This window comes from Canis lupus, chromosome X (genome assembly GCF_048164855.1).
Source record: "Canis lupus baileyi chromosome X, mCanLup2.hap1, whole genome shotgun sequence".
Taxonomy (NCBI): Eukaryota; Metazoa; Chordata; class Mammalia; order Carnivora; family Canidae; genus Canis; species Canis lupus.
In genome coordinates, this window is record NC_132876.1 from 12,910,994 (window position 1) to 12,937,947 (window position 26,954).

Genomic DNA, 26,954 nt, shown 5'->3' on the forward strand with positions numbered 1-26,954 from the left:
ATCAATGAGTTTCTTAAGTTTGCTATTAATTGATTTATATATTTGGCTGCTCCCAAGTTAGAGCATAAATATTTCCAATTGTTAGATCTTCCTGTAGATAGACTCCTTTTTCATGATATACTGTCCTTCTTCATCTCTTATTACAGTCTTTGTTTTAAAATCTAGTAATACAAATTTTAAAATATAATGAAAAATAATAATAAAATAAAGAATAAAAGTACAAAGGAAGCTAGATACTATTTTCCCGTAGAGCTGGAGCTTTGCAGCATTGTATGATCAGTAAACTTGGTGTGAGCTAGTTATTTGTACTGGTCTTCTGGGGGAAGAGTCTGCTGCTCTGAGTCTCAGGTGGACGTTCACTACTGGAAATGTATCTCCAGGGTGCAGGGAGGCAGGGCTTGGTGTTAGCAGCTCTGGACTCCACTAGGTGATGCCGTTTTGCTCCCTCAAGTCTTTCAGCTCTGATAGGCCAGATGAATATGGTGGCACCCGTCTCTAGCCCTCGAGCTGAAAATTCACACCCCCCACTATTCAGTAAGCCCTCACAGAAGAGCAATCACTCTTGTCTCCCTGATTTCCATCAGAACCCTGTGTTCACCCTGCCTGAGTCTGAGCTTTTTTTTTATCTCAGGCACGTGACTGAATTTCAAAACTTCAAATCTTAGGGGCTCCAGCAGCATGGACCTGTGCTGTTCCTCCTGGGGAGGGTCTCGCCATGCTTCTGCCTTTTGCTGACCAGGCCCAGGAAAGCAGCCATACAAGTGTGCAGCGGTTCGCAGTTTATGGCAATACAGGGCAGAAAGCCAGTGGTTCTCAGACAGCTACCACACTCCCGTGCCTGGAAACAGTGTAGCACTCAAGCACCCCCATTCTTCTTATGACCCAGGGGATCCTCAGACCACAGTGTCACACCTGGAATTCTGCAGCCACTTCACCACCTGAGCTCCTTTAAGCTGGACATGTCCCCTACTGTAGCCAACTTCCAGAAGTTCCCATTTTGTACTCCACTGCCTTTGCAGTAGCCTCCTTAAGCAGGCTCCATCCTCACTACCATATCCATATCACACCATGTTCAAGTCTCCACACCTCCTACCTTCCAAAAGGTGGTCATTTTTCTACTTGTAGACTTGTAGTTATTTGTTCTCCAAGACCTCTGATTGATTGCTCAGATGTTCAGAATGATTTGATAAGCAGCTGTATTTGAGGGACCAGACAAACTTAGGATCCCCAACCCCTCCACCATCTTAACTCCTCTTGTTTTGTTTCAGGTTTTTTTTCTGGAGGCTTTGGGTTTTAACCACATGGGTAAGCTCATTCATCTATGTGTGTGTTCAGTGGACAATTTCAAAAGATGTACCCCATTAAAATTCTACTGCAGATATCAGGGTGGTTTCAAAAATCATCTGACTTCAGAGTTACATGCCAATAACCAGTAGATTACATGTCATATTAGACCCTACTCACAAGCCCATTTGGAAAACACTGAGAGGTTTTTAAGTATACCGGGGGCCGGGGTGGTGGTGGGTGGGAATGACTATATATTAGCTTCCTAGGGCTGCCGTAAAAAATTACCACAAACTGACTGGATTAAAACAATACAAATTTATTATTTCATTGTTCTTGAGGCCCACAGTCCAAAATGAAGGTGTCAGTAAGTTGGTTCCTTCTGCAGACTTTGAAGGAGAACTCTATCTCATGGCTGTCTCCTAGCTTCTGGCAACTGGCAGCAATCCTTGACATTCCTTCCCTTTCAGATGGCTCATTCCAATCTCTGATTCCATGCTTCCTGTCTGTGTCTGTGTTTAAATCTCCCTCTCCTTTCTCTTTTTACACCATTCATTGTTTTTAGGGCCCACCCTAAATCCAAGACAATCGCAACTCTAGATTCCCAAAGTAATTGCATTTGCAAACACTCTACTCCCAAATAAGGCCACATGCACACATACAGGTATGGCCCATTTTTAGAAAGTTGGTGTTGTGCCACTTCATTTTTAGGAAAGATCTATGTATGTTTGTACCTGTTTTCATTAACCAAAAGAAATCCAAAGAGGATTTTTGCTTTTAAGAAAAAAAAAAAGTGAAAAACGAAAAAAGAGTCCAGCATTTATTTTGCAGTGACACCTTATAGAAGCAGCACACACCCCCAAGCAGAGAGAGTGACACCACCAAGCTCCTTCCCCTGTGGAACCACACTCAGCATCTCAGCATCAAGCTGCCATACATTTGGAAGTTATCTGAACATCTTGATTTATTTTGTAGATCTGTTAGCAAGATGTGTCCTAAGGTAGCAGAAAAGCCTAAGACAGGTTATTTTGGGGGTCTGGGAATGCTAAAAACATTTTCCTTGTAAATTAATGGTAATTGCTTCTCCAGGTTATGCCATTTAGGCTTACAAAAGTTTTCATGGGAATGCTCTACTTTCAGATAGAGAGGGAAATCTATACTGGAAATCAGAACTTGGACATATCTTTCGAAGGGTCACTATTCAACTTCCTATAGATCAACCTAAACGACACTTGTCCAAATCAAACTTTTAAATTCAAGGGGTTGGCAAGCTGGTGGAGGAGTATGGTCTCCAAGTCACCTGCCCCACCAACTTACCTAGATAACTTTCAAATCATCCTGAAAAACTACGAATTTGGCCTGAGATTTAAAGAGAGAACAGCGGGAACGCTAGAGAGAGAACGGTTTGTGCTTCTAACAAGGTAGGAAGGTGGGAGAAATAAAATAAAAAAGAATCCAGTGGGGGAGGGGCCCTGCAAGGAGCCGGGCTAAAGGGGGCGGGAGCCTCAGGACAGGGGACCCCGGCCTGGAGAAGCGGGAACTTTAAAAATCTGTCCCAGATTCTTCCCAGACGGAAAGGCGCTCAACAGGAAAACCGGACAGAACCACAGGAGGGGTGGTGGAGTCCCCAGATTCCTGGGGTCACTAACAGGAGGGGCGCCCCAGGGAGAGCACCCACCCCATGGGCTGAGCGGAATAAAAAGATGGAGCGCACCCAGTGGGGTCCTGGGAGCAGCTCAGCGGTGGCTCTGCGTGGAGGGGGCTGTGCCACCCGGGAGCGGGATTCCAGTGGTGCAGGCCCCGGAGCCCAGGGCAACGGGGGACACAGCCCAAGATCCGGCGCTCCCCCTGGGGACAGGCAGAGGCCAGGAGGGCTTAAGACAGTGAGGACGCTCCTGCTGCCAGCTGGCCCTGAGCTGTGCATGTCAGAGCCCCCACCCCCAGAGCATCCAGGCCCCTGCGGACGGGTTGCTGTGGGAGTTACTGCTGGAGCTGACTCCAGGGCTGGGGAGCTGGCCGCCACCAGTGGGGTTGTTCCTCCCGGTGTCACCTTGTGCCTGGGATAGAGCGGGGCCACCGGGGAGCAGGGGCCTCACAGGACAAAGAGTTCCCACTGAACCGTGCACCTGGCAGGGGGCGGGGAAGCTGCCCAGGTGCACACACCTGAGAGTCAGGCAGCAGGCCCCTCTCCCAGACGAGCTGGAAGGACAGGGGAAGAGCAAGTTCTTGACAGAGCAGGCTGGAAAGCTCCAGGGAAAGTCGAGGGGCTTACAGTGTATAGAATCAGAGGGTACCCCTTCTTGTTTTCTTTTGTTTTTCTTTTTCTTTTTTTCTTCCTTTTTCCAGTACAACTCCTTTTTAGCCACTCTGCACTGAGCAAAATGACTAGAAAGAAGAACTCACCCAAAGAATTAGAAACAGTACTCTCTCCCACAGAGTTACAGAATTTGGATTATAATTCGATGTCAGAAAGCCAATTCAGAAGCACAATTATAAAGCTACTGGTGGCTCTGGAAAAAAGCGTAAAGGATTCAAAACACTTCATGACTGCAGAATTTAGATCTAATCAGGCTGAAATTAAAAATCAATTAAATGAGATGCAATCCAAGCTGGAGGTCCTAATGACGAGGGTTAACCAGGTAGAAGAACATGTGAGTGACATAGAAGACAAGTTGATGGCAAGGAAGGAAGCTGAGGAAGAAAGAGAAAAACAATTAAAAGACCATGAGGAAAGGTTAAGGGAAATAAATGACAGCCTCAGAAGGAAACATCTATGTATAATTGGGGTTCCAGAGGGTGCTGAAAGGGACAGAGGACCAGAAAGCATATTTGAACAAATCATAGTCGAGAACTTCCCTAATTTGAGGAGTGAAACAGGCATTCAGATCCAGGAAATAGAGAGTTCCCCCCCTAAAATCAATAAAAACCATTCAACACCTCGACATTTAATAGTGAAACTAGCCAATTCCAAAGATAAAGAGAAAATCCTTAAAGCAGCAAGAGACAAGAGATCCCTAAATTATATGGGGAGAAGATTAGATTAACAGCAGACCTCTCCACAGAGACCTGGCAGGCCAGAAAGGGCTGGCAGGATATATTCAGGGTCCTAAATGAGAAGAACATGCAGCCAAGAGTACCCTATCCAGCAAGGCTCTCATTCAGAATAGAAGGAGAGATAACGAGCTTCCAAGATAGGCAGAAACTGAAAGAATATGTGACCACCAAACCAGCTCGGCAAGAAATATTAAGGGGGACTCTGTAAAAGAAAAAGGAAGTCCAAGGTAACAATCCACAAAAACAGGGACTGAATAGGTATTATGATGACACTAAATTCATATTTTTCTCTTTTTTTAATAATAAATTTATTTTTATTGGTGTTCAATTTGCCAATATACAGAATAATACCCAGTGCTAATCCTGTGAAGTGCCCCGCTCAGTGCCCGTTACCCATTCACCCCCACCCCCTGCCCTCCTCCCCTGCCACCACCCCTAGTTCGTTTCCCAGAGTTAGGAGTCTTTATGTTCTGTCTCCCTTTTTGATATTTCCTACCCATTTCTTCTCCCTTCCCTTCTATTCCCTTTCACTATTATTTATATTCCCCAAATGAATGAGAACATATAATGTTTGTCCTTCTCCAATTGACTTATTTCACTCAGCATAATACCCTCCAGTTCCATCCACGTTGAAGCAAATGGTGAGTATTTTTAAATAGGAACTCTGAACATGAATGGGCTTCATGATCCCATCAAAGATGCAAAGTTTCAGACTGGATAAAAAAGCAAGACCCATCTATTTGCTGTCTACAAGAGACTCATTTTAGACTTAAGGACACCTCCAGCCTGAACACGAAAGGTTGGAGAACCATTTACCATTCAGATGGTCCTCAAAAGAAAGCTGTGGTAGCAATCCTCATATCAGATAAATTAAAGTTTACCCCAAAGACTGTAGTGAGAGATGAAGAGGGACACTATATCATACTTAGGGGTCTATCCAACAAGAGGAACTAACAATCATGAATATTTATGCCCCAAATGTGGGAGCTGCCAAGTATACCAATCAATTAATAACCAAAGTTAAGACATGCTTAGATAATAATACACTTATACTGGGAGACTTCAACACAGTGCCTCCTGCAAATGACATATATTCTAAGCACAACATCACCAAAGAAACAAGAGCATTAAATGATACACTGGACCAGATGGATTTCACAGATACTTATAGAACTTTACACCAAAACGCAACTGAATACACATTCTTCTCAAGTGCACATGGAACTTTCTCCAGAATAGACCACATACTGGGTCACAAATCAGGTCTTAACTGACACCAAAAGTTTGGAATTGTCCCCTGAATATTTTCAGACCATAATGCTTTGAAACTTGAACTCAATCACAAGAAGAAATTTGGAAGAAATTCAAACACGTGGAGGTTAAAGACCATCCTGCTAAAAGATGAAGGGTCAACCAGGAAATAAGAGAAGAATTAAAAAGATTCGTGGAAACTAATGAGACTGAAGATACAACCGTTCAAAATCTTTGGGATACATCTAGCTGGTCTTCTGGGGGAGGGGCCTGTTGTGCTGATTTTCAGGTGTTAGCAGTTGGGGGAGCTGCTGTGCCCCTGCCTGGTGCAGGGCTCAGTGGGGGTTGTTTACCCTGTGAGGCCCCAGGAGCAACAGCCCTAGTGGCGGGGCCAGCTCTGGAAACCTGGATTCAGCTCCGGCAAGAACTCCGGAGCTCTCCGTCTGCAGGGCCTGGAGGCTCCTGGGCGGGGCCGCTGATCCGCTCAGCTGGGGCAGGAGCGTCCTTGCTGTCCTGGGCCCTCCCGGCCTCTGCCTGTCCCGGGGGGAGGCCGGATCCTGGGCTGTGTCCCGGTGCCCTGTGCTCTGGAGCCTGCGCTGTTGGATTCGCGCTCCCGGCCGTGCAGCCCCCTCCGCGGATACAGCAAAAGCAGTCCTGAGAGGCAAATACATCGCAATACAAGCATGCCTCAAAAAATTGGAAAAAACTCAAATACACAAGCTAACCTTGCACCTAAAGGAACTGGAGAAAGAACAGCAAACAAAACCTACACCCAGCAGAAGAGAGTTAATAAAGATTTGAGGAGAACTCAATGAAATCGAGATCAGAACTGTAGAACAGATCAACAAAACCAGGAGTTGGTTCTTTGAAAGAATTAATAAGATAGATAAACCATTAGCCAGCCTTATTAAAAACAAAACAGAAAAGACTCTAATAAAATCACAAGTGAAAAAGGAGAGATCACAACCAATACCAAGGAAACATAAATGATTTTAAAACCGTATCATGAGCATCTACATGCCAATAAATTAGGCAATCTAGAAGAAATGTACGCATTTCTGGAAAACCACCAACTAACAAAACTGGAACAGGAAAAAATGGAGAACCTGAACAGGCCGATAACCAGGGAGGAAATTGAAGCAGTCATCACAAACCTCCCAAGACACAAAAGTCCAGGGCCAGATGGCTTCCCAGGGGAATTCTATCAAATGTTTAAAGAAGAAACAATACCTATTCTTAACTAAAGCTGTTCTGAGAGACAGAAAGGGATGGAATACTTTAAACTCGTTCTATGAGGCCAGGATCACCTTAATTCCAAAACCAGACAAAGACCCCACCAAAAAGGAGAATTATAGACCAATATCCCTGACAAACACAGATGCAAAAATTCTCAGTAAGATACTAGCCAATAGGATACAACAATACATTAAGAAGATTATTCACCGTGACCAAGTGGGATTTATCCTGGGGATGCAAGGCTGGTTCAACACTTGTAAAGCAATCAACATGATAGATCATATCAACAAAAGTAAAAACAAGAACCATATGATCCTCTCAATAGACGCAGAGAAAGCATTTGACAAAATACAGCATCCATTCCTGATCAAAACTCTTCAGAGTGTAGGGATAGAGGGAACATTCCTCAGCATCTTAAAAGGCATCTACGAAAAGCCCACAGCAAATATCATTCTCAATGGGGAAACACTGGGAGCCTTTCCCCTAAGATCAGGAACACGACAGGGATGTCCACTCTCACCACTGCTATTCAACATAGTACTGGAAGTCCTAGCCTCAGCAATCAGACAACAAAAAAAGAAATAAAAGGCATCCAAATGGGCAAAGAAGAAGTCAAACTTTCCCTCTTCGCCGATTACATGATACTCTACATAGAAAACCCAAAAGACTCCACCCCAAGATTGCTAGAACTCACACAGCAATTTGGCAGTGTGGCAGGATACAAAATCAATGCCCAGAAGTCAGTGGCATTTCTGTACACTAACAATGAGACTGAAGAAAGAGAAATTAAGGAGTCAATCCCATTTACAATTGCACCCAAAAGCATAAGATACCTAGGAATAAACCTCACCAAAGAGGTAAAGATCTATACCCTAAACACAACAGAACACTTCTGAAAGAAATTGAGGAAGACACAAAGAGATGGAAAAATATTACATGCTCATGGATTGGCAGAATTAATATTGTGAAAATGTCAATGTTACCCAGGGCAATTTACACGTTTAATGCAATCCCTATCAAAATACCATGGACTTTATTCAGAGTTGGAACAAATCATCTTAAGATTTGTGTGGAATCAGAAAAGACCCTGAATAGCCAGGGGAATTTTAAAAAAGAAAACCATAGCTGGGGGCATCACAATGCCAGATTTCAGGTTGTACTACAAAGCTGTGGTCAAGACAGTGTGGTACTGGCACAAAAACAGACACATAGATCAATGGAACAGAATAGAAAATCCAGAAGTGGACCCTCAACTTTATGGTCAACTAGTATTCGACAAAGGAGAAAGACTATCCACTGGAAAAAAGACAGTCTCTTCAATAAATGGTGCTGGGAAAATTGGACAGCCACGTGCAGAAGAATGAAACTAGACCACTCTCTTACACGAGACACAAAGATAAACTCAAAATGGATGAAGGATCTAAATGTGAGACAAGAATCCATCAAAATCCTAGAGGAGAACACAGACAACACCCTTTTTGAACTTGGCCACAACAACTTCTTGCAAGATACATCCATGAAGGCAAGAGAAACAAAAGCAAAAATGAACTATTGGGACTTTATCAAGATAAGAAGCTTCTGCACAGCAAAAGATACAGTCAACAAAACTCAAAGACAACCTACAGAATGGGAGAAGATATTTGCAAATGACATGTCAGATAAAGGGCTAGTTTCCAAGATCTATAAAGAACTTATTAAACTCAACAGCAAAGAAACAAACAATCCAATCATGAAATGGGCAAAAGACATGAACAGAAATCTCACAGAGGAAGACATAGACATGGCCCACACGCATCTGAGAGAATGCTCTGCATCACTGGTCATCAGGGAAATACAAATCGAAACCACAATGAGATACCACCTCCCGCCAGTGAGAATGGGGCAAATTAACAAGACAGGAAACAACAAATGTCGGAGAGGATGCGGAGAAAAGGGAACCCTACTGCACTGTTGGTGGGAATGTGAACTGGTGCAGCCACTCTGGAAAACTGTGTGGAGGTTCCTCAGAGTTAAAAATAGATCTGACCTACGACCCCGCAGTTGCACTGCTGGGGACTTACTCCAAAGATGCAGATGTAGTGAAACGGCAGGACACCTGCACCCCAATGTTCTATAGCAGCAATGTCCACAATAGCCCAACTGTGGAAGGAGCCTCGGTGTCCATCGAAAGATGAATGGATAAAGAAGCTGTGGTCTATGTATACAATGGAATATTCCTCAGCCATTAGAAACGACGAATACCCACCATTTGCTTCGACGTGGATGGAACTGGAGGGTATTATGCTGAGTGAAGTAAGTCAGTCGGAGAAGGACAAACATTATATGGTCTCATTCATTTGGGGAATATAAAAACTAGTGAAAGGGATTAAAGGGGAAAGGAGAGGAAATGAGTGGGAAATACCAGTGAGGGTGACAGCACATGAGAGACTCCTAACTGCGAAATGAATAAGGGGTAGTGGAAGGGGAGGTGGGCGGGGGGTTGGGGTTACTGGGTGACAGGCACTGAGTGGGGCACTTGATGGATGAGCACTGGGTGTTATGCAATATGTTGGCAAATCGAACTCCAATAAATAAATATATACAAAATAAAAATAAATGTCAACCAAGTGAATAAAATAAACTCAAGGGGTTTTTGCTATCAGGGTTCCAGAGTGATGTTTGGGACAGTCAGAGGACTTTTGCAGGGGTAGGAATGTTCTATGTTAGGGAGATGGCAAGTGGTTCTGGATTGTCCACTGGGAGTAAAGCACAGCCTTTGGAGAAGACAGTGATGAGCTGGTCCATAGGCCAGGTTCTAGAATTGGACAGGAGGAAATACTGGAGAAGATTAGGGGGGAGGTGGTGTAATTCAGAAAAGTGCTAGAACTGGACACAAATGATAGCTCCTGTGCAGAATCAGCTATTAAGGTATTAATAGGGTTCAGAGCAGGATAAATAAAGTTCAGTCAATTCCCGAATTCTGTTTTATTCTCATTTCTTCTTTCTTTAGGAGCTTGCTTTTAGTACGTTGTCTCCTGGTTCTTCTTTTTACTGCCTGAGAGACATTACAGAGTACTGGGAAGATATTGGTGTAAGAGACAGAAGACCTGCCTCATGCTATGAGGATGTGAAGAAAAGTATCTGGGGGGCACCTAAGTGGCTCAGTTGGTTAAGCTTCTGCCTTAAGCTCAGGTCACGATCCCAGGGTCCTGGAATCAAGCCCCACATCCGGCTCCCTGCTCAGCAGGGAGACTGCTTCTTCCTCCACCTGCTGCTCCCCCTCCTTGTGCTGTCAAATAAATAAAAATCTTGAAAGAAAGAAAGGAAGGAAAAGAAAGAAGAGTATCTGGTACAGTGCCTGGTATTTATCAGATCTTTAATAAATAGCAGTTACTCCTAATATTATTTTGTCCCCAGACCTACTGCCCTCTCTTCTGGGATTGTATGTTTATCCAAGACATCTCAGATAACATGCAGCTAAATAGGAGTCAGAACGTCAAACTAGACAAAAATGCTGCTTCACAAATAAAACTCATTAAATTTTCCCTCTTAGAGAATATATTAAGTTGGCTATGACTTGAGTCTTTCTCAGCTGATGTAACTCAAAAGTTCCCAAAATTTTTGAGTCAAAGACCAACTCCTTCCTTCCCTAGCTGTTCATCCATCCAAAACATGGTTTTCACTCATTTCACTCCCACCAAAACCTAGATTTGCTTAGTTTTGGCCTAATTACACTCAAGATAACCTACCTTTAATGTTATTCTCTCTGGCTAGGGAAGAATGCCGGTTTAGTGGCTTCTGGGTACCACCTCAAGGGAGTATCACCCTATTCCCAAGAAATCATTGCAGATGATGTATACAGAACACCTAGGTAAGTGCACTGTGTTAACTGCACTGAGACAAGCGTTTAGGACATCTTCCGTACCTGCCCCAGGTGGAAATCTCTTTCTAGTTTATCCACGATACAAAAGGAACTACTAAGCAGTTTTGTTTGCCAGACTTTTCTGTCACTTCCAGAACACATCACCTGATAGTGTGGCCCTTGCTACCACCCACAGCAGAAATTGCAGTTTCCCAAAGCCCTACACTGCCTCAGCTTAGGGCATTTCTACTTGCCTACTCACATCTGGAGATCCACCTCCTTTCCCCTTTTAAGATTTTATTGACTTATTCATGAGAGACACAGAGAGAGAAGCAGAGACACAGGCAGAGAGAGAAGCAGGCCCCCCTGCGGGGAGGCCAATGCAGGACTTGATCCCAGGACCCCGGGATCAGGACCTGAGCCAAAGGCAGACGTTCAAGCACTGAGCCACCTAGGTGCCCCTCACTCGTTTTTACCTGTTCTTTAGGTATTAGAATACATCTCATCATCTCCTGAAGTTTGCTGCTCCTAGCATCTACCATTTTATGATTAGACATGGTTCTTGCTTATCCTAGTATTTCCACTATTAATATAGTGCTTTCCAAGGAGAAAATATCCAATTAATGTTTGGTGAATAAATGAGACAAAAGGCAGGGCTTTTTAAAATAAGATTTATTGAAATTACACCTACTTTTCTTCAGTAAGCCAAACAAATCATGTACGTATCTTTTAGTTTTACAGAACGATAAACTAAAGTGGTTAAGGGAATCCAAAATTTAACCACCTTTTATACTTTTTTCTCCATTTTCTTTCACATTTCCAAGGAAATTCCCATTTCAGTGTCATATCATCTTGTTCCAGGTCACAAAATAAGATAGAACATTTCCCAGTTTCTTTGTAAAATATAAAAACTCCTATTCTTAAATCTGATACACAGCAATAAATGTGTAACAAATTCATTTACATACTTATATTCTAAAGCTAAAAAATCTTCTATTAAAAATAACATTTGAAAAATACCAAAAGGAAAAAAAAAGGTAAACCTCCAAATAATCCATATAGAACAGGAACACAAAGTTGTACACAGTGTTCTCCCCAGCCAGACCCTGACCCTCTTCTACCTCAGAGCTAGGACTGCCTTCTTCAAATACAGAGTGAATATTTGGTGTCACCCTTCAGTTGGGGCAGGAGAAGCTGATGGCCAATGCTATGCAATGTTTACGGCAGAAGTATTATCCACAACACCAACTCTGTCCTGGGCCTTCTCTTTCTCATCTTTTAAAGCCTTCTCATACCAGTGTGAGAAGGAAATGGAGTCAATCCCTTTGATCTTAGCCAAAAACTCTAGAACTTTAATCTTACTGGTTTCAGCATGAGCCCTGGGACCCCACAGGAATTCATAGCATGGAGGATCCCTGTTAGGCGTCTGCCGATACTCCAGGTAATTTTCCTGCACCCAATCTCTGGTGATGAGCTTCCTGGGCTCCCCATAAAGGAAATGCTCCCTCCCAGCATACACTCCCATTATATTTAGAAAATCCCAGATGTCTTTCTCAAGGGCACGATTGCCCCCCATGAAGATCACACCCAAGATGATTATCAGGAGACCGTTTTTAGGCATACTCTGGTTGTCGCTAAGCATCTCCTCATGACTGAAATCTAGTGAATTGACAAGGATATAGGAGTGAGTGGTGGGGTTCAGTTCCTTCATATCAATGCCAGAGATCACCTCCAAGCACTTGGTAGCTTTCCTAAAGATCACAGAGAATTGTGTCTTGTACCTTTCGGCGACAACCTTCACCATTTCTGCCTCTGTGACGGACTCCTTCAATCGATACTTGAGGATCAAATAATGCACCAAATCAGCCACTGACTCATCTAGCGGATCTCTGGGAGAATATTCAGCATCTTTTGAGGTCTGTGGGGAACTTGAACCCTGCTCTTGGCTGTTGCAGACTCCATTTGATGTGCTGCACGATGCAGAGAAGGAGCAGGAGCTCTGAGGACTCTGAGGAGGACTCAGTGTTGCAGCAGGGTTCTCTTCCTCCTCTGAAGAGGCTGGGATCATAGGAGAGGAAGGCGGGGAGAAGGAGGTGGAGGGGTAGGAGAAGGTGAAAGAGCAAGAGGAAACCGAAGTAGTCTCGTCTTCCTCCTCCTCAGCTGTGAGAACACATGCTACTGCCAGGTCTTGTATTTCATGTGGGGTCTGAAAGTCTGGCTCAAATGTGAGGCGCAGAGGCTTTAAAGAGCGAGGCATGATGACACTGCTTGGAAGAAGCAGGTAGAGGTATGAGCAAGATGGTGGGAGATGGGGTACCACAGGCCTGTGAGAGGGAGGAAGAGGCTTAGTGGTCTCAGCAGAGAAACACACCCTTGGCAGCTCTGACAAAGGCCAACTTACAGGCTCTTCAGGGGGTGCTCTAGGGCCTCACAGGGTTCTTGTCCTGCTGAATGGTTTGTCTCCTAGAAACCTGTAGGAGGATATGGAAGCTCTTCAGGCTGTAGCCAGCCCAGCTCAAGGCTTCCAGAGCTGGTTGTGGGCAGGTGAAGTCAGGCACTCTGGAGTCCTTTCTGTTCTGACATGGGTTGAGTACTCAGCAGACATTCAGGGTGTGAACCCCACCTTGGCTCCTACCACTGCCTGGGCCTCCTCTGCTCTGCTGACCTGAAGACAAGTGCCTCATACCAAGACCTCACCGCATGGTTCCTGGAATACTGGACAGGCTCGGGGGGTCAGGCTCTGGGAGGTCCCTCCTGTTCTGCAGTGGATGATCCCCTCTGCGCTAAGGTTCTCAATTTTCCCCTAACAAGGCCTGCTCACTGCCCCCCAATCACGGCTAACCCCTCCCCAACTTCCCTGCCTCTGCTAGCCTAAGGCAAAATTTTTGGAACAGGAGATCACATTCCTGAAACCAATGAGGAGGAAGTAAAAAAGCAACACATCTGACCATACAAGCCCAGGGCTTCCCTGGATGACAGCAAGGGTGGCCAAAGTCTGTGGGATTCCCTCTCTCCTGGCTGAGGGTTTCCCTCATCCTTCACACTGATGCCTGGTAGAGCCTGGGACCCCTTCCTCTGCTGTCCTGACTCTACCCCTTCAGAACAAGCCTTCAACACTGCCCTGAAACCACCAAGAAGGAACTGAGAACACGCTGTATCTATCTACTATGCCCCAGGGCCTCACACAGCTGACAGCAGGGGCAGGGTAGGGCTGGGTACGCCTTTGGCCCTCACTCAGGGTCCCTAACCTAAACTCTGGCAGAGCCTAGGACTCCTGGGCTGACCTGACGCGGCTCCTCCTCAGAGCAAGGCCCTCACCTCTCTGAGAACCACCACACAAAAAGGAGACGGCACCACATCCTGCCACCTTTGCTAGATCCTTCCAGAGCTGACAGCAAGGGCAGGCCCCCCCTGTTCTGTGGTGGGGCTATCTTGAATCCTCCCTCATGGCATTCATCTTTGCTCCTGGCATGGCCTGAGCTACTCCCTGCTGACTGAACATCACCCCCTCAGATCATGACCTCATCTCTCTGGGACACCGCCCTCACCCTTGGGAAAATGCTAGACACTATATCCAGACAACCCTGCTTGGGTTATCCCAGGGCCGAGAATAAAAGACAGCCCAGACTTTATTGGGTCTCTTCTTTCTGGAGTGGGAAATACCCTTGCTCCTCACCAAAGGTCCTTACCTTGACTCTGGTAGAGCTTGGGACTCCTCCCTCTTCTGACCTGACGTGGCTTCTTCAGTCGACCTGCCTTCGGACTCAGACTAAGGACCTCAGCTCCAGGTCCTTCAAGACAAAAATGAAGAGACATCACAGCCAGCCCCCCTTCCCAGGGTCTCCCCAGCGGACAGCAGGGGTTAGGCCCCATCTGTCACAGTTTGGGGGAGGGAGGGTTCCCTCTGCCTTCCCTTAAGGTATTCCATACTTGTGTCAGGGCCTGGGCCCACTTCCTCTGGTGACCTGAAACCACCCTTTCAGACCAAGGTCGCAGGAAGTGACGGTGTACCACATCTGGGCATTCCTGCCCAGATCCTCCCAGTGTGGACAGTGGACACATGGTGGAGTTTCTGTGAGGTTCCTTCTATCTTGGTAGGGGGTACCCATAGTCTTCCTTCAAAGTACTTACCTTACCTTGACTTGTCACAGATCCTGGGACTCCTCCCTCTGCTGTTGTCACCAGCTCAGACCAAGCCCTTCACCTCCCTGGGATACTCCAAACAAAAGTAAAAAGACACCAAATCCAGCCACTCCTGCCCGGGGTCCATTCCAGCATGGTGAATATACCCAAACCTCCCTCAGGATATTCATCTGCACTCCTGGTAAGGCCTGTCCTAGCCTCTGCTGACCTTAAGTCTCTCCCTCCAACCAAGACCTCACCTCCATGAACCACTCTATTCCCTTGATTCTTGGTAGAGTCTGCAGCAGAAGTGAGAGTTCCTCCCACCTGGCCACCCCTGCTCAGATCTTCCCAGGACTGAGATTCTGTGGGGTCCTCTTTTTCAGGAAGGGGGGCTTAGGTTTCACCAAGAGTCCTTACCTTGATTCCTGACAGAGCCTAGGACTCCTCCCTCTTCTGAACTGATGTGTCACCTCCTCAGACCAAGATCCTCACCTCTCTAAGACTCTCTCCCAGACAAAAGTAAGGAAATGTCTCATCTAGCCAACCTTGTCTGTGGACTCTTGGGGTTGACAGGAGGGGCATGGCTGGGGCCTCTTCTCCCTTGGGGTATTTTCAGGGCAGGCCAAGACCACATCACATCTACCTGAGGTGGAAGGTCCTCTCAATCCTCCCTCATGGTCCTCTCCTTGATGCCTGGCAGGGCCTGGACTATACTATCAACCTGAGGTTACAACCCCCAGAAAAAGCCTCTCCTCCCTCTGACTCCCAAAGTGGAAATCAGGAAGCACTCTTTATTTGGCAACCCTGCTGTGGAGCTTTCCAAAGATGACAGCAGGGGCAAGTTTCTGTAAGACATCTCTTTATAGCATGAGAGATCCTCTAAATCCTCCCTTAGAGTCCTTATCTTAACACCTGGCAGAGCGCAGTACTCCTCCCTTGGCTGCACTCAGGCTACACCCATCAGACCAAGGTCCTTACTTCCATGGGACCCCCCAAAACAGAAAAAAAGGAAGGGTGGCTACATTCAGTAACCATGCCCCTGGCCCTCCCATGTTGACAGCAAGGGTAGAGAAGCACTGGGTCGGGCAGCCCTGGTGGCGCAGTGGTTTAGTGCTATCTGCAGCCCAGGGTGTGATCCTGGAGACCTGGGATCGAGTCCCACGTCGGGCTCCCTGAATGGAGCCTGCTTCTCCCTCTGCCTGTGTCTCTGCCTCTCTCTGTGTGTGTCTCTCATGAATAAATAAATAAAATCTTAAAGAGAAAAAAAAGAGAAGCACTGGGTCCCATCTGCTCTGGTGAAGGGGATGCTCTGAGTCCTTAAATTGACCCGTGGTGGGGCCTGAGACTCCTCCATGAAGCTGCTCTTGCCCCTTCACAACTAGGTCCTCATTTCCCTAAGAACTTCCAAATAAAAGTAAAGAGAAGACACATCCTGCCACCTCCTAGGGCTCACAGCAGAGGCTGAATCCCATCTGTTCTGCAGCGGGGTGGGGGTGGGGTATCTTCTATCCTCCTTCAAGGTATTCATATTGCTCCCTGAAACAAAGGCCTCACTGCCATGAGGCAAGCCCCACCACTTCCCGGAAGAACTGATGGAACACCACATCTGACCACCATTGCCTGAATCCTCCCTTGGCTGGCGGCAAGTGCAGAAAGGGGCCCCTGCTCTCTGCAGTAGAAGGTCCCATTTTCCATCCTAAAAGTGTTCATGTTTATTCCTGACAGGGACTGCACCCCTTCCCTTCTGCTGACCTGAGGATGGTTCATCACCCCATGGCCACCAACTCCTTCAGATGCCAGAGAAGTAAGTTGGGGGGATAAAGAATTGCCCCTGTGCTCCACACCCTGCTGCAGTCTTCTCAGGACTAGCATGAGGGCAAGGCTCTTTTCTTTCTTTCTTTCTTTCTTTCTTTCTTTCTTTCTTTCTTTCTTTCTTCTTTCTTTCTTTCTTTCTCTTTTTTTTTTTTTTTTTTTTTTTTTTAGGGCAGGCTCTCATGGGACCCTCACTGTCTGGACTGGGAGGTCCCTGCACTTTGCCCTCAGAGTCCTCACCTTGATGCCTGGCAGGGCCTACAACTCCTCCCTCTACTGACCTGAGTCTGCACCTCTCAGAAAAAGCCCATTCCCTCAGGCTCGAAAGATGGACGTCCAGATACACCACACCCAGGGCCCTGCATGGAGCCTCCCAGGCAGAAAACAGGGACAGGGGAGGAGCGCTGGGGTACCGCTCTGCAGTCAGAGCTCCCCTCAGTCCTTCCTCAGAGTCCTCACTTTAGCGCCTGCCAGGACCTGGGACTCCTCCCTCTGGCAATCTGAATCGGCTTTGGTCAGAAAAAGCCTCACATCTCTCAGACTCCCAAGATGGGGGTCTGGATAAAACACATCCGGGGCCCTAAGTGGGGCCTCCAGGGGTTTAAAAAATGGGCGGAGTGGGGGCAGCACATCCACTGCGCGGTGAGGGGCCTCCTCCCTCGAGGTCTTCACCTCGTGCGGGCGAGACCTGGAACTTGTCCTTCTGCTGACCCGAGTCCAGCCCTAACTAGTAAGTCTCCCGTCCCTCAGACTCCCAAAATGGAAGTCAGGACTCGTGCCCACGGTTTCTGGGCGGTAAGAGAAGTGCATGGCAGGGCTTGCCAGCTTGCCGCCCCCCACCCCGCGCACATCTCTATTTGCAGTGAAGACAGCCTCCACCCCTTCGGGATAGTCACCTCGCGCCTGGGGATGCATGAGGCTGGGCCGTCCCTCCACTGAGCTGAGACGGGGCCCTTCAGTCTCAAACCCCTCTGCCGCCCAACTTAAGTCACGAAACGCTGTATCTCACCCCTCAATTGGGGGTTTCCTGGGTTGATGTTTGGGCGAGCAACAGCCCCTACCTCTGTGGAAGGGCCTCTCGACCTCCGCCCTCAGGGTCCTCACCTTGAAGCCTCGCAGAGCCCAGGATTTCTCCCACATTTGACTGAAATCCGCAACCCTCAAGAAAGGCTCAGGCTGCCCAGGATCCCAAGGCAAAAGTACCCAGAGGCCACATCCGAACACCCGTGCCCGCCGCTTTCCGGGGCCAATGGCGCCGACAGCCGACGTCGGCCCCCACCCTGTGCCAGGGGAAGCCTCCCGCTCTCCCTCAGGGTCCTCACCTGGAGCCCTTGCAGAACCTAGGCTTCCTCGGTCTCTGGACCTAAGTCTGCTCGGCTCGGAGCAAGCCTCACGTCCCTCACAGTCGCGACTGAAAGGGCGGCCACGCTGCACAGGGTCTCCCGGGTTGGCTGCAGGGGCGGGGCGGGGCAGGGCGGGGCGGGGCTAGAGGTCCCCTATACGCAGTGGGCGGTGCCTTCACGGCTCCACCCCTCCGCCCGGGCCTTCAGCCTGATGATTGGCCAGGCGGCCTATGACCCCTCCCTCTAGTGACCTGTGGCCCCTCCCCCCACAGAAGTCAGCAACTGGAACATCCGGGGACCTGGCCTGGTCTCTTCAGGGTGGCCGTGAGGGCCCTTAAACTGTTGGGGGGTGCTCCTCTCACACCCCCTCTGAGCCCTCCTCTAGTGCTGCCAAGTCCTGAGACTCGTCCCTCCCCTGACCACAGTCAGGCCCCTTGGACGAAGCCTCACGTCCCACGCGTCTCAAAACGAAACTCACGAGAGGCCACATCGGAACACCCGTGCCCGCCGCTTTCCAGGACCAATGGTGCCGACAGCCGACATCGGCCCCCACCCTGTGCCAGGGGAAGCCTCCCGCTCTCCCTCAGGGTCCTCACCTGGAGCCCTTGCAGAACCTAGGCTTCCTCGGTCTCTGGACCTAAGTCAGCTTGGCTTGGAGCCAGCCTCACGTCCCTCACAGTCCCGACTCAAAAAGGTGGCCACACTGCACAGGGTCTCCCGGGTTGGCTGCAGGGGCGGGGCAGGGCAGGGCGGGGCGGGGCGGGGCTAGAGGTCCCCTATACGCAGTGGGCGGTGCCTTCACGGCTCCACCCCCCCGCCCAGGCCTTCAGCCTGATGATTGGCCAGGCGGCCTATGACCCCTCCCTCTAGTGACCTGAAGCCCCTCCCCCCACAGAAGTCAGCAACTGGAACATCCGGGGACCCTGCCTGGTCTCTTCAGGGTGGCCATGGGGGCCCTTAAACTGTTGGGGGGTGCTCCTCTCACACCCCACCCCGAGCCCTCTTCTAGTGCTGCCAAGCCCTGAGACTCGTCCCTCCCCTGACCACAGTCAGGCCCCTTGGACGAAGCCTCACGTCCCACGTGTCTCAAAACGAAACTCACGAGAGGCCACATCGGAACACCCGTGCCCGCCACTTTCCGGGACCAATGGCGCCGGCAGCCGACCTCGGCCCGCACCTCCTGCTCTCCCTCAGGGTCTTCACCTCGAGCCCTTGCAGAACCTAGGCTTCCTCTGTCTCTCTCCAGACCTAAGTCTGCTCGGCTCGGAGCAAGCCTCACGTTCCTCACAGTCCCGACTCGAAAGGGCGGCCACGCCACACACGGGAACCCTGCTCGGGGTCTCCCGGGTTGGCCGCAGGGGCGGGGCGGGGCCAGGACCGCATGTGGGGTGGAAAAAACCCCTCAGTCCTAGCTCAGTCCTAGCTCAGGCCACTCCTGACTCCTGGCACTGCCCGAGCCACTTCCCTCTCTGGAGCTGAACTCCCTGGCCCCGAAGGAAGCCCTTCTCCTTCCTGAGAACATCAAGGTGATACTTGTTTTTATTCTCCCTTCTACAGTTTTCTGGGCGAAGACAGGAGCTGAAACTCTGTTGTCATCTTGACATCTACAGGTAAGGCCTTAAGTCTGTAAATAAGAACTGACACCTTTATAATGATGTGCATCCCGTCAATGAAGATGATATACTGCTCTGTTTGTTTGGGACTTATTTTACCTGAATCTGTCAGTAAACGTTTATAGTTGCTTCCATAAAGATCTCATACATTTTTGTCATGATCCGTTTAAGGTAATTTTTGGATTTTGTTGCTGTTATGAATGAGATCTTTTCCTTCGCGTGTTCTAATTGGCTCTTGTGTGGCAAGGCTCTTGCTTTTGCTATAGTGAGCTTAAACTATCTCTCTGAGGTTTCTATTCATTTGAATATTCCACATACTTACTTATTCCTTAGAATTTTCTACATAGGTGATCATATCACCAAACAGTATCTTTCTTTTCGGTATTCATACCTCTTACTTAGATATCCACAGCTCTGGCTTTTTGTTCCAGTGTGGTTTTGAACAGTAGAGGTGATAGCATATATCTATGTCTTTTCCTAGACTTTAATGGAAATAAATGCTTGTAGCATTTCACATTAATATCTGTTTGCTGTAGATTTTAGGCAATGGAAATTCCCTTGTGATCTTAGCTTGCTAAGAGATTTCCCATGAACTTGTGCTGAATTACTGGGTTTTTTTATTTCTGTAACCCCCCATGAAGGTAATCAAATGTTTTTCATCCCATATGGGCTGAATTATGTACCTCAAAATTCATATGTTGAATTCCTAAATCCTACTAACTCGGAATGTGACTGAGTTTGGAGACAGGACCTTTAGAGAAGTAATTAAGTAAAACGAGTTCATTTGGGTGGGCCCAAATCCGAATGACTGATTAGAACACAGATAACACATAAGGAAAAATTCGAAGACAGAGGGAGAAAACAGACATCTGCAAGCCAAGAAAAGAGGCCTCATAAGAAACCAATCCTGCCATCGCATTGATCTTGGACCTCTAGCCTCCAAATTATAAGGAAATAAAGTTCTATTATTTAAGCCACCCAGTATGCTGCGGTATAATTTGTTATGGTGGTCCTAGGAAATTAATAGACTCCTTTGATTTGTTAATGTAGGGAATTACAATGGAAAGTATTTTCTAATGTTAAATCATGTTTTCATTCCTAAGACATAGTCTGTTCATTTAATTCACTGCTGTGTTGAATATGCTATTAATCTATTTAAGATATTTACTGCTATGTGAGCAAGTTTAGCTCAAGTGTTATTTTCATGGGGAGTCCTCTTCTGGCTTTTTAATCAAAAAGAGCTAGCCTGGGAGAAATAGCTGAATAACTGCCCATCATTTTGTATGCTTTAAAAGAGATTACATGAGATGGTGATTTACTTCTCCCTGACCATTTGGTAGAACTGGCCTTCAAAACTGCTTGACCTGGAGCATGTGAGGATTACTTGAGCTTTGAATACAATTTTCAGTGTGTTTCATTAGAATTCTCTATTTCTTTATGAACCAATTTGGCCATTTTTTCCTTAAAAGGTGGTCCATTTCATTTAAGATTTCAAATTTAATGGTATATTTATAAGGCTTTATTACAGAAATCCTAAAACATACACACCAGTAGAGAGAATAGTATACTGTACCCAATATGCCTGACACTCAGCATCAACAATCATCAATGCATGGCCAATCTGGCTCTAATTAATTATACCCCCATCAGCCACCTTCCCCAACTCTGCTGCTAGAAAAATGTGAAGCAAAGCCAAGACATCACATGATTCCTTCTCTAAGTATTTCAGTATACATATTTAAAAGATAAGGATTCTTATAAAATATCAACCCAACACAATAATCCTAAAAAATTAAATAGGTCATCAATATAAAATATGCAGTTCTCTTTCACATTTACCTGATGGCCTTTACATTGCTATTTAGAGATAGAAGCTTGAAGCTTGGGGCAGCCCAGGTGGCTCAGCGGTTTAGCGCCGCCTTCGGCCTGAGCCTGGAGACCCAGAATCGAGTCCCACGTCAGACTCCCTGCATGGAGCCTGCTTCTCCCTCTGCCTGTGTCTCTGCCTCTCTCTCCCTTTCTGTGTGTGTCTCTCATGAATAAATAAACAAAATCTTAAAAAAAAAAAAAAAGCTTGAAGCTTGATCGTTTTTTTTTTTTTTTGTATTTTTGGTTTTTGTTTTGCAAGATTACTCCATAGGTGGTGATGTGCACTTCCATTAGGAGGTACATAGTGTCTGTTTGTCTCTTTTTGTGCTGATGCTTGCAGTCATTGATGATCATCATGTTTATCCATTAATCTCTTAGGGTTGAAAAATGATCATTCTCTCATTCTGTGCTAGTTTATTATTTATATGTAGAAACTGTTCCTAGTCCACCATTTGGTTATCCTGAGGGAAAAATACGTGTTTTGTTTTCTTATAATCTTTGAATTTCTTCTCCATCTATATTTTATACAAGTTTAAGTTACACTGTTTATTTCTGCCTTTTTCTTTAGTAATTGATCATATTTACAAAACCTGTATATTTTATAAGTGCTTTCAAAGAACCAGCTTTATTATTTGGTTCTATTTTCTATTTTATTATTTATGCATTTATCTTCATTATTTCCTACCTTTTAATTCTTTAGATTTAATGCTATTTATTTCTTAGCTTCTTGAATGATTTGGATGTTTTAAATACTTATTTTCTAATAATCTATTTCATGCTATATTTCCCTTTTAGTAGCACTTGGGCTGCATCACACAGGTAAAGTTAAATATATCACTGTTACTGGAATTTTTTCAATATATTCAAAAACTAGGCAGTATAAAAATTATTTTTAGTAGGATACGGAAAGGATGAGAGATGTAGAATTTTATTTAGAAGAAGTTTCAAGATCCAAGGGTATTTTGGGTTTTGTTTTCTTTTAGCTATTAATCATAGGAGAAACTTAAACATATTTGACTGCTGGTAAAAGAATTGAGCTTATCCCAGGAATGTGATGAATACTAGAAACTGTCACTATAATTGGCCACACATGTGACAGTCAGGAGTCATCCAGGAAAATAGAAACCATGGTAAAACTTTAACAGAGACTATTTAATTCAGGGAATTAGTTACATAAGTGATGGAAAAGCTAAAGGGGCAAGTCAAGGAATCCAATAATTAGCATTAGCAACATAAAGAAGTCATTCCCACTTCTATGCCGGAAGGACAGAGAGGCAACAGTGTTTCTGAAGCCATGGTAAATCAACCTGGGGGCTGGAGCCATGGACATATGCAGCCATCAAAGGGGAAACCACCTGATGCAGAGGGAAAAAGAGAAAAACTGACTGCTTCATTCTCCTAGGTTCTAATCTCCTGTTGGTTTGCTTGTTGGCAGAACCCAGATAGCAAATGTTGGCCAGCCCAAGTACTGCAGCCTGTAGGATTCAGCCTGTGTACATTATAAGGCAGAGCAGAGGGATGGATCTTAGAGCCGGTAAGTCCAGGACCAACATACCACATTGACAGATTAAGTAAGGAAAATAATATCTAAACTGATACAGAAAAGTATTCAATAATGTATCCTGTCCCCATCGCACACCTTCCCCAGTCCAGGCTAGTTTAATCACCCTTCTCTATGCTCCCATACCCTTTCTGTGGGCAACCCCTCTCATCACAGCATTAATTTCCAAGCTGTAATCGGTGGTTTACTTGTCTATCTCCTCCACTGGACTATAAGCTCTATGAGTGTAAAGACCATGCCATGTCTCCCACTATATCCACTGTCTGCATATTGCTTGGATCAGAGTATGCACTGTAAATACTTCTTGTTGAATCATTTCATTCGCCAATGCTTTTTAATTGTTAAATAAAATATGTAATTATTTTAACTTTATAATTTTTCTGAAGTTGAGTATTGCACAAAAGACATGATTGCACAAACATAAACACAGAAATTGATTATGGTAACTGCTTCCATTTAGTCAGATTACACTCTTACTTCAGGTAATTAGCACCAACCATTATTTAACCTAGGAATTGCATCATTCTAAATGTTTACCTGTCAGTGTTTTAGAGACATAATCTTAGATACCTATGAAGACTGGAAAGTGAAGAAATCATGAAATGTATATGTCAATAGCCTCAAGGAAAAGATCTTGAGAAGTTAGTTCTTTTTCCCCACAAATTACTTCAGTAATGGGATTTTCTCAAAAACAGTGAGTAGAAAATAGAACTATTAATCTCAGAGATTGACAGAATATATTTTACCCAGACTGTAATAAAAAAAAAATAGACAAGGCCACCTACCCTAAGTGTCCTAAATGACCTTAGTATTACATGGATATCTGACTGGAAACAAATTCTCTCCATAATATATCATTCCCAACCTTTGGATCATGTCATCATGGATTCATAGCATAGAAAAGGGACCTTGACGGTCATCTAGTCTAGTCACACATTGCAGTTACAGACACACTAATTGTTAAAAAAGTTCTTTATATAAAGTCCATAACTGGTCCTGGGTAACCATTTATTCATTAGTTTTATTTTCTGGTTTGTGAAATCACAATTAGGGTACCTAAACAACCACATGATAATCTTTCAGATGTTTTAAAATAGCCAACATGCTCTCCTCAAGTCTCTCTCTCTCTTTTTTTTTAAAGATTTTATTTATTTATTCATGAGAAACAGAGAGAGGCAGAGACGCAGACAGAGGGAGAAGCAGGCTCCATGCAGGGAGCCCAATGTGGGACTTGATCCTGGGACTCCAGGATCACGTCCTGGGACAAAGGCAGGCACTAAACCGCTGAGCCACCCAGGGATCCCTCCTCAAGTCTCTCTTATCCAAAGTAAGCATTTCTTCTTTTTCAGGAAATTTCTGTATATCATGGTGTCTAGACCTTTGTTGTCCATTACATTAGCCACTCGCCATATGTAGCTATTTAAATTAAAATTTAAAATATTTACTTTTCAGTCATATTAGCCACATTTCAAGAGCTCAATAGCCACACATGGCTAGTAACTACTGTACTAGAAAGCACTGATTAAGAGAACGTTTCCATCATCGTTATCTTTGCCAAAAATACTATTGTTCAGCACCAGTCTAGATCTTTCATTATCTTAGTATCTTCCTTCTGGAAATACTTGAGACTTTTTGGCTTTTCCTCAGAGATCACTGTTCAACCAGAGAAACAGAAACATTAAGATCCATGTCTTCATATGGAAATACTATTCTTTTCTGTGAAATATGATCTATAGATATTATTTCTATTTCCAAGCCTGTGGATATTTGCTTTGCAGTGTTGCAGCTTTCAAAACCAGAAATTCTACTCTCTTTTCACTCTCTTTTCTTTTTTTTTAAATTTTATTTATTTATTCATGAGAGACACAGAGAGGGAGAGAGGCAAAAACACAGGCAGAGGGAGAAGCAGGCTCCATGCAGGGAGCCTGGTGTGGGACTCGATCCCGGGTCTCTAGAATCAAGCCCTGAGCTGAAGGCAGCGCTAAACCACTGAGCTACCCAGGCTGCCCTCAGAAATTCTAAACTTGAAGAATTCTAATAACTTCCTGAAATGGTTATTATAATATCCATTTATATGCTTTTATTTTATAATAATTTACTATCAAATTTGCTACTAAAACGCAGGCAGCTCCCGTCCTGGCATTCAGGCCAGAGAATTATTATTTGTGCATATGCTACAGAGATAGGCTGTCAGGACAGATGGACAAATTGAACTCCCACCTCTGGTCCCAGCACTCCCCCTGCTGCATGTGGAATACCTCTTTCCCTGAATCACATCTGCTGCCATCACTGTTACTGCTTCTACTGCTGCTGCCATCATCACTGCCCCAGTAAGAGCTCAGATTCCAGCTGTTCCCCTGTTGAGGACCCCTGGCACCCTGGACTGCACTACATGTGTATGTGTGCACAAGGCAGCCATGCCAACTGCTTGGCATGCACACTGCTTGCCACCAATTGAGCCTGTGGCTCTGAGGTCATGCCTAGCACTTCTCCCCTACTCATGCACAAGCTTCATTGACACATCACACTTCACTTACAGAAAACAAGATCAAAGATAGAATTAAGAATTTTAAGATATTAGAGCAGAGCATTAAATCAAGAACAAGGCCCTTCTAAGAATGGGGCTGTATGCATCTTCACAGGTCACACAGCCATGAAGATAGAAATACAATTAAATATTCACTTTTTCCGTGAACATGGGGAGGCTTATCTGGAAACTATTTTAACATTAGAAGCAAGAGGTCATAGACTAATTAACTGGGACAGTTGAGGTAGGAATGGAAAAGAGTGACAGATTAAGAACATTTTTTTTCCTCTAAGAATGAGATACTTCTTTAACAAATTCGGGGCAGCCACACTGGCTCAGCGGTTTAGCGCCGCCTTCAGCCCAGGGCGTGATCTTGGAGACCCTGGGATCAAGTCCCACGTTGGGCTCCCTGCATGGAGCCTGCTTCTCCCTCTGCCTGTGTCTCTGCATCTCTCTCTGTGCGCCTCTCATGAATAAATAAAATAAAATCTTTTTAAAAAAGTAACAAATTCAGTCTAACCTTATAAAAAGGGAAAGTTAGTGGTTCACATAACCAAACCAGAGGGTGTGTCTGGCTTCAGAACACCTGAACTGCCACCTGGCTGGCCAATGTTCCCATTCTCTCTTATGTGCTTCCTGCTGTGACCAGGGACACTTGGATGCTTTACTAGGACTATTTGGTTTGACTGAGGGAAGAAACAATTTCCTTCCAAGAAGATAGAGATGTTTCCTAGAAGGAAAGAGATGCCGAGATAATCAACCAGGTAATATAAACTCAGAGATAGTCTCTAAATAAATGCACACTATTCCCAACATTTTATAAAAACAGATGGAGGCTAGAGGGCAGTACCTTATTCCTCCTAGGGGAAGAAGGCAAATGTATATTTTGCTTTTCCTGTGCTCAGGCTATTCTTCTGATATGAGGAAGGGATGTGTCAAGAATGATTCCCCAAGTCAGAAAAACAGAAGTTTGTAATTATCTGTCTCTTTAGGTTGTCTACCCATTGTTCACCTCTGTTAAATCTAATTAACAAAAAGCTAGCTACAGTGCCAAAAATACCCAAATAAAACAAAATACTGTAGAAACTCCACACTCAGAAAATCCACATAAACTATATTTTCAATAATTCTTCATACTCTATTAATGTATTATAGATAAAGAAGACGAAGGCTAGAATCAGAAACTTTGATCTTCCTGATACGTTTTTAATATTACATGATTGTATTTTTCCTCTTGGACCCACAGGATCCAGGTAAATGAGCATCTGAAGAATGTTCTAATGTGAACATCTAATCAAAGATCAGATGGTAGCTGGAACACAGTTAAGTGCTATGATTTTTTACGTGTTCAGAGAGTAAGCCAAACGGAGGCATATTGGGGTACTGGGTATGATAGAGTTGAAGAGTTAACAGAAAAATATTTCTCTAGTCTTATCCT

At 45.4% G+C, this 26,954-nt stretch overlaps 1 protein-coding gene and 1 long non-coding RNA gene across 15 annotated transcripts; one reads left to right on the forward strand and one right to left on the reverse strand.

Moving 5' to 3' along the window:
• Window positions 1-11,323: 11,323 nt before the first annotated feature.
• Window positions 11,324-19,281, reverse strand: LOC140627306 (melanoma-associated antigen 10-like). Of its 14 annotated transcripts, none has more exons than XM_072815465.1 (5): window positions 19,049-19,281; window positions 14,798-14,874; window positions 14,356-14,457; window positions 13,068-13,137; window positions 11,324-12,990 (listed from the first exon to the last, which is right to left on the reverse strand). In XM_072815465.1, exon 5 carries the CDS (start codon window positions 12,921-12,923, stop codon window positions 11,874-11,876), a length of 1,050 nt encoding a protein of 349 aa, XP_072671566.1. In that variant the 5' UTR covers window positions 12,924-12,990; window positions 13,068-13,137; window positions 14,356-14,457; window positions 14,798-14,874; window positions 19,049-19,281; the 3' UTR covers window positions 11,324-11,873. The 14 variants fall into 14 exon arrangements, with proteins under 14 accessions (XP_072671566.1, XP_072671570.1, XP_072671564.1 ...); XM_072815469.1 differs by lacking the exon at window positions 19,049-19,281 and adding an exon at window positions 18,543-18,691 and having other exon boundaries at window positions 14,803-14,874; XM_072815463.1 differs by lacking the exon at window positions 19,049-19,281 and adding an exon at window positions 18,543-18,691.
• On the forward strand, window positions 18,887-23,314 carry LOC140627307 (uncharacterized). The gene is made up of 3 exons (XR_012026133.1): window positions 18,887-19,556; window positions 22,224-22,247; window positions 22,864-23,314. It is a non-coding gene; the product is annotated as an uncharacterized lncRNA (long non-coding RNA).
• The last annotated feature ends 3,640 nt before the right edge of the window (window positions 23,315-26,954 follow it).

Coding starts and splice junctions, on each gene's coding strand:
- LOC140627306 (XM_072815473.1), bottom strand. CDS start 12,923: ATGCCTCGCTCTTTAAAGCCTCTGCGCCTCACATTTGAGCCAGACTTT.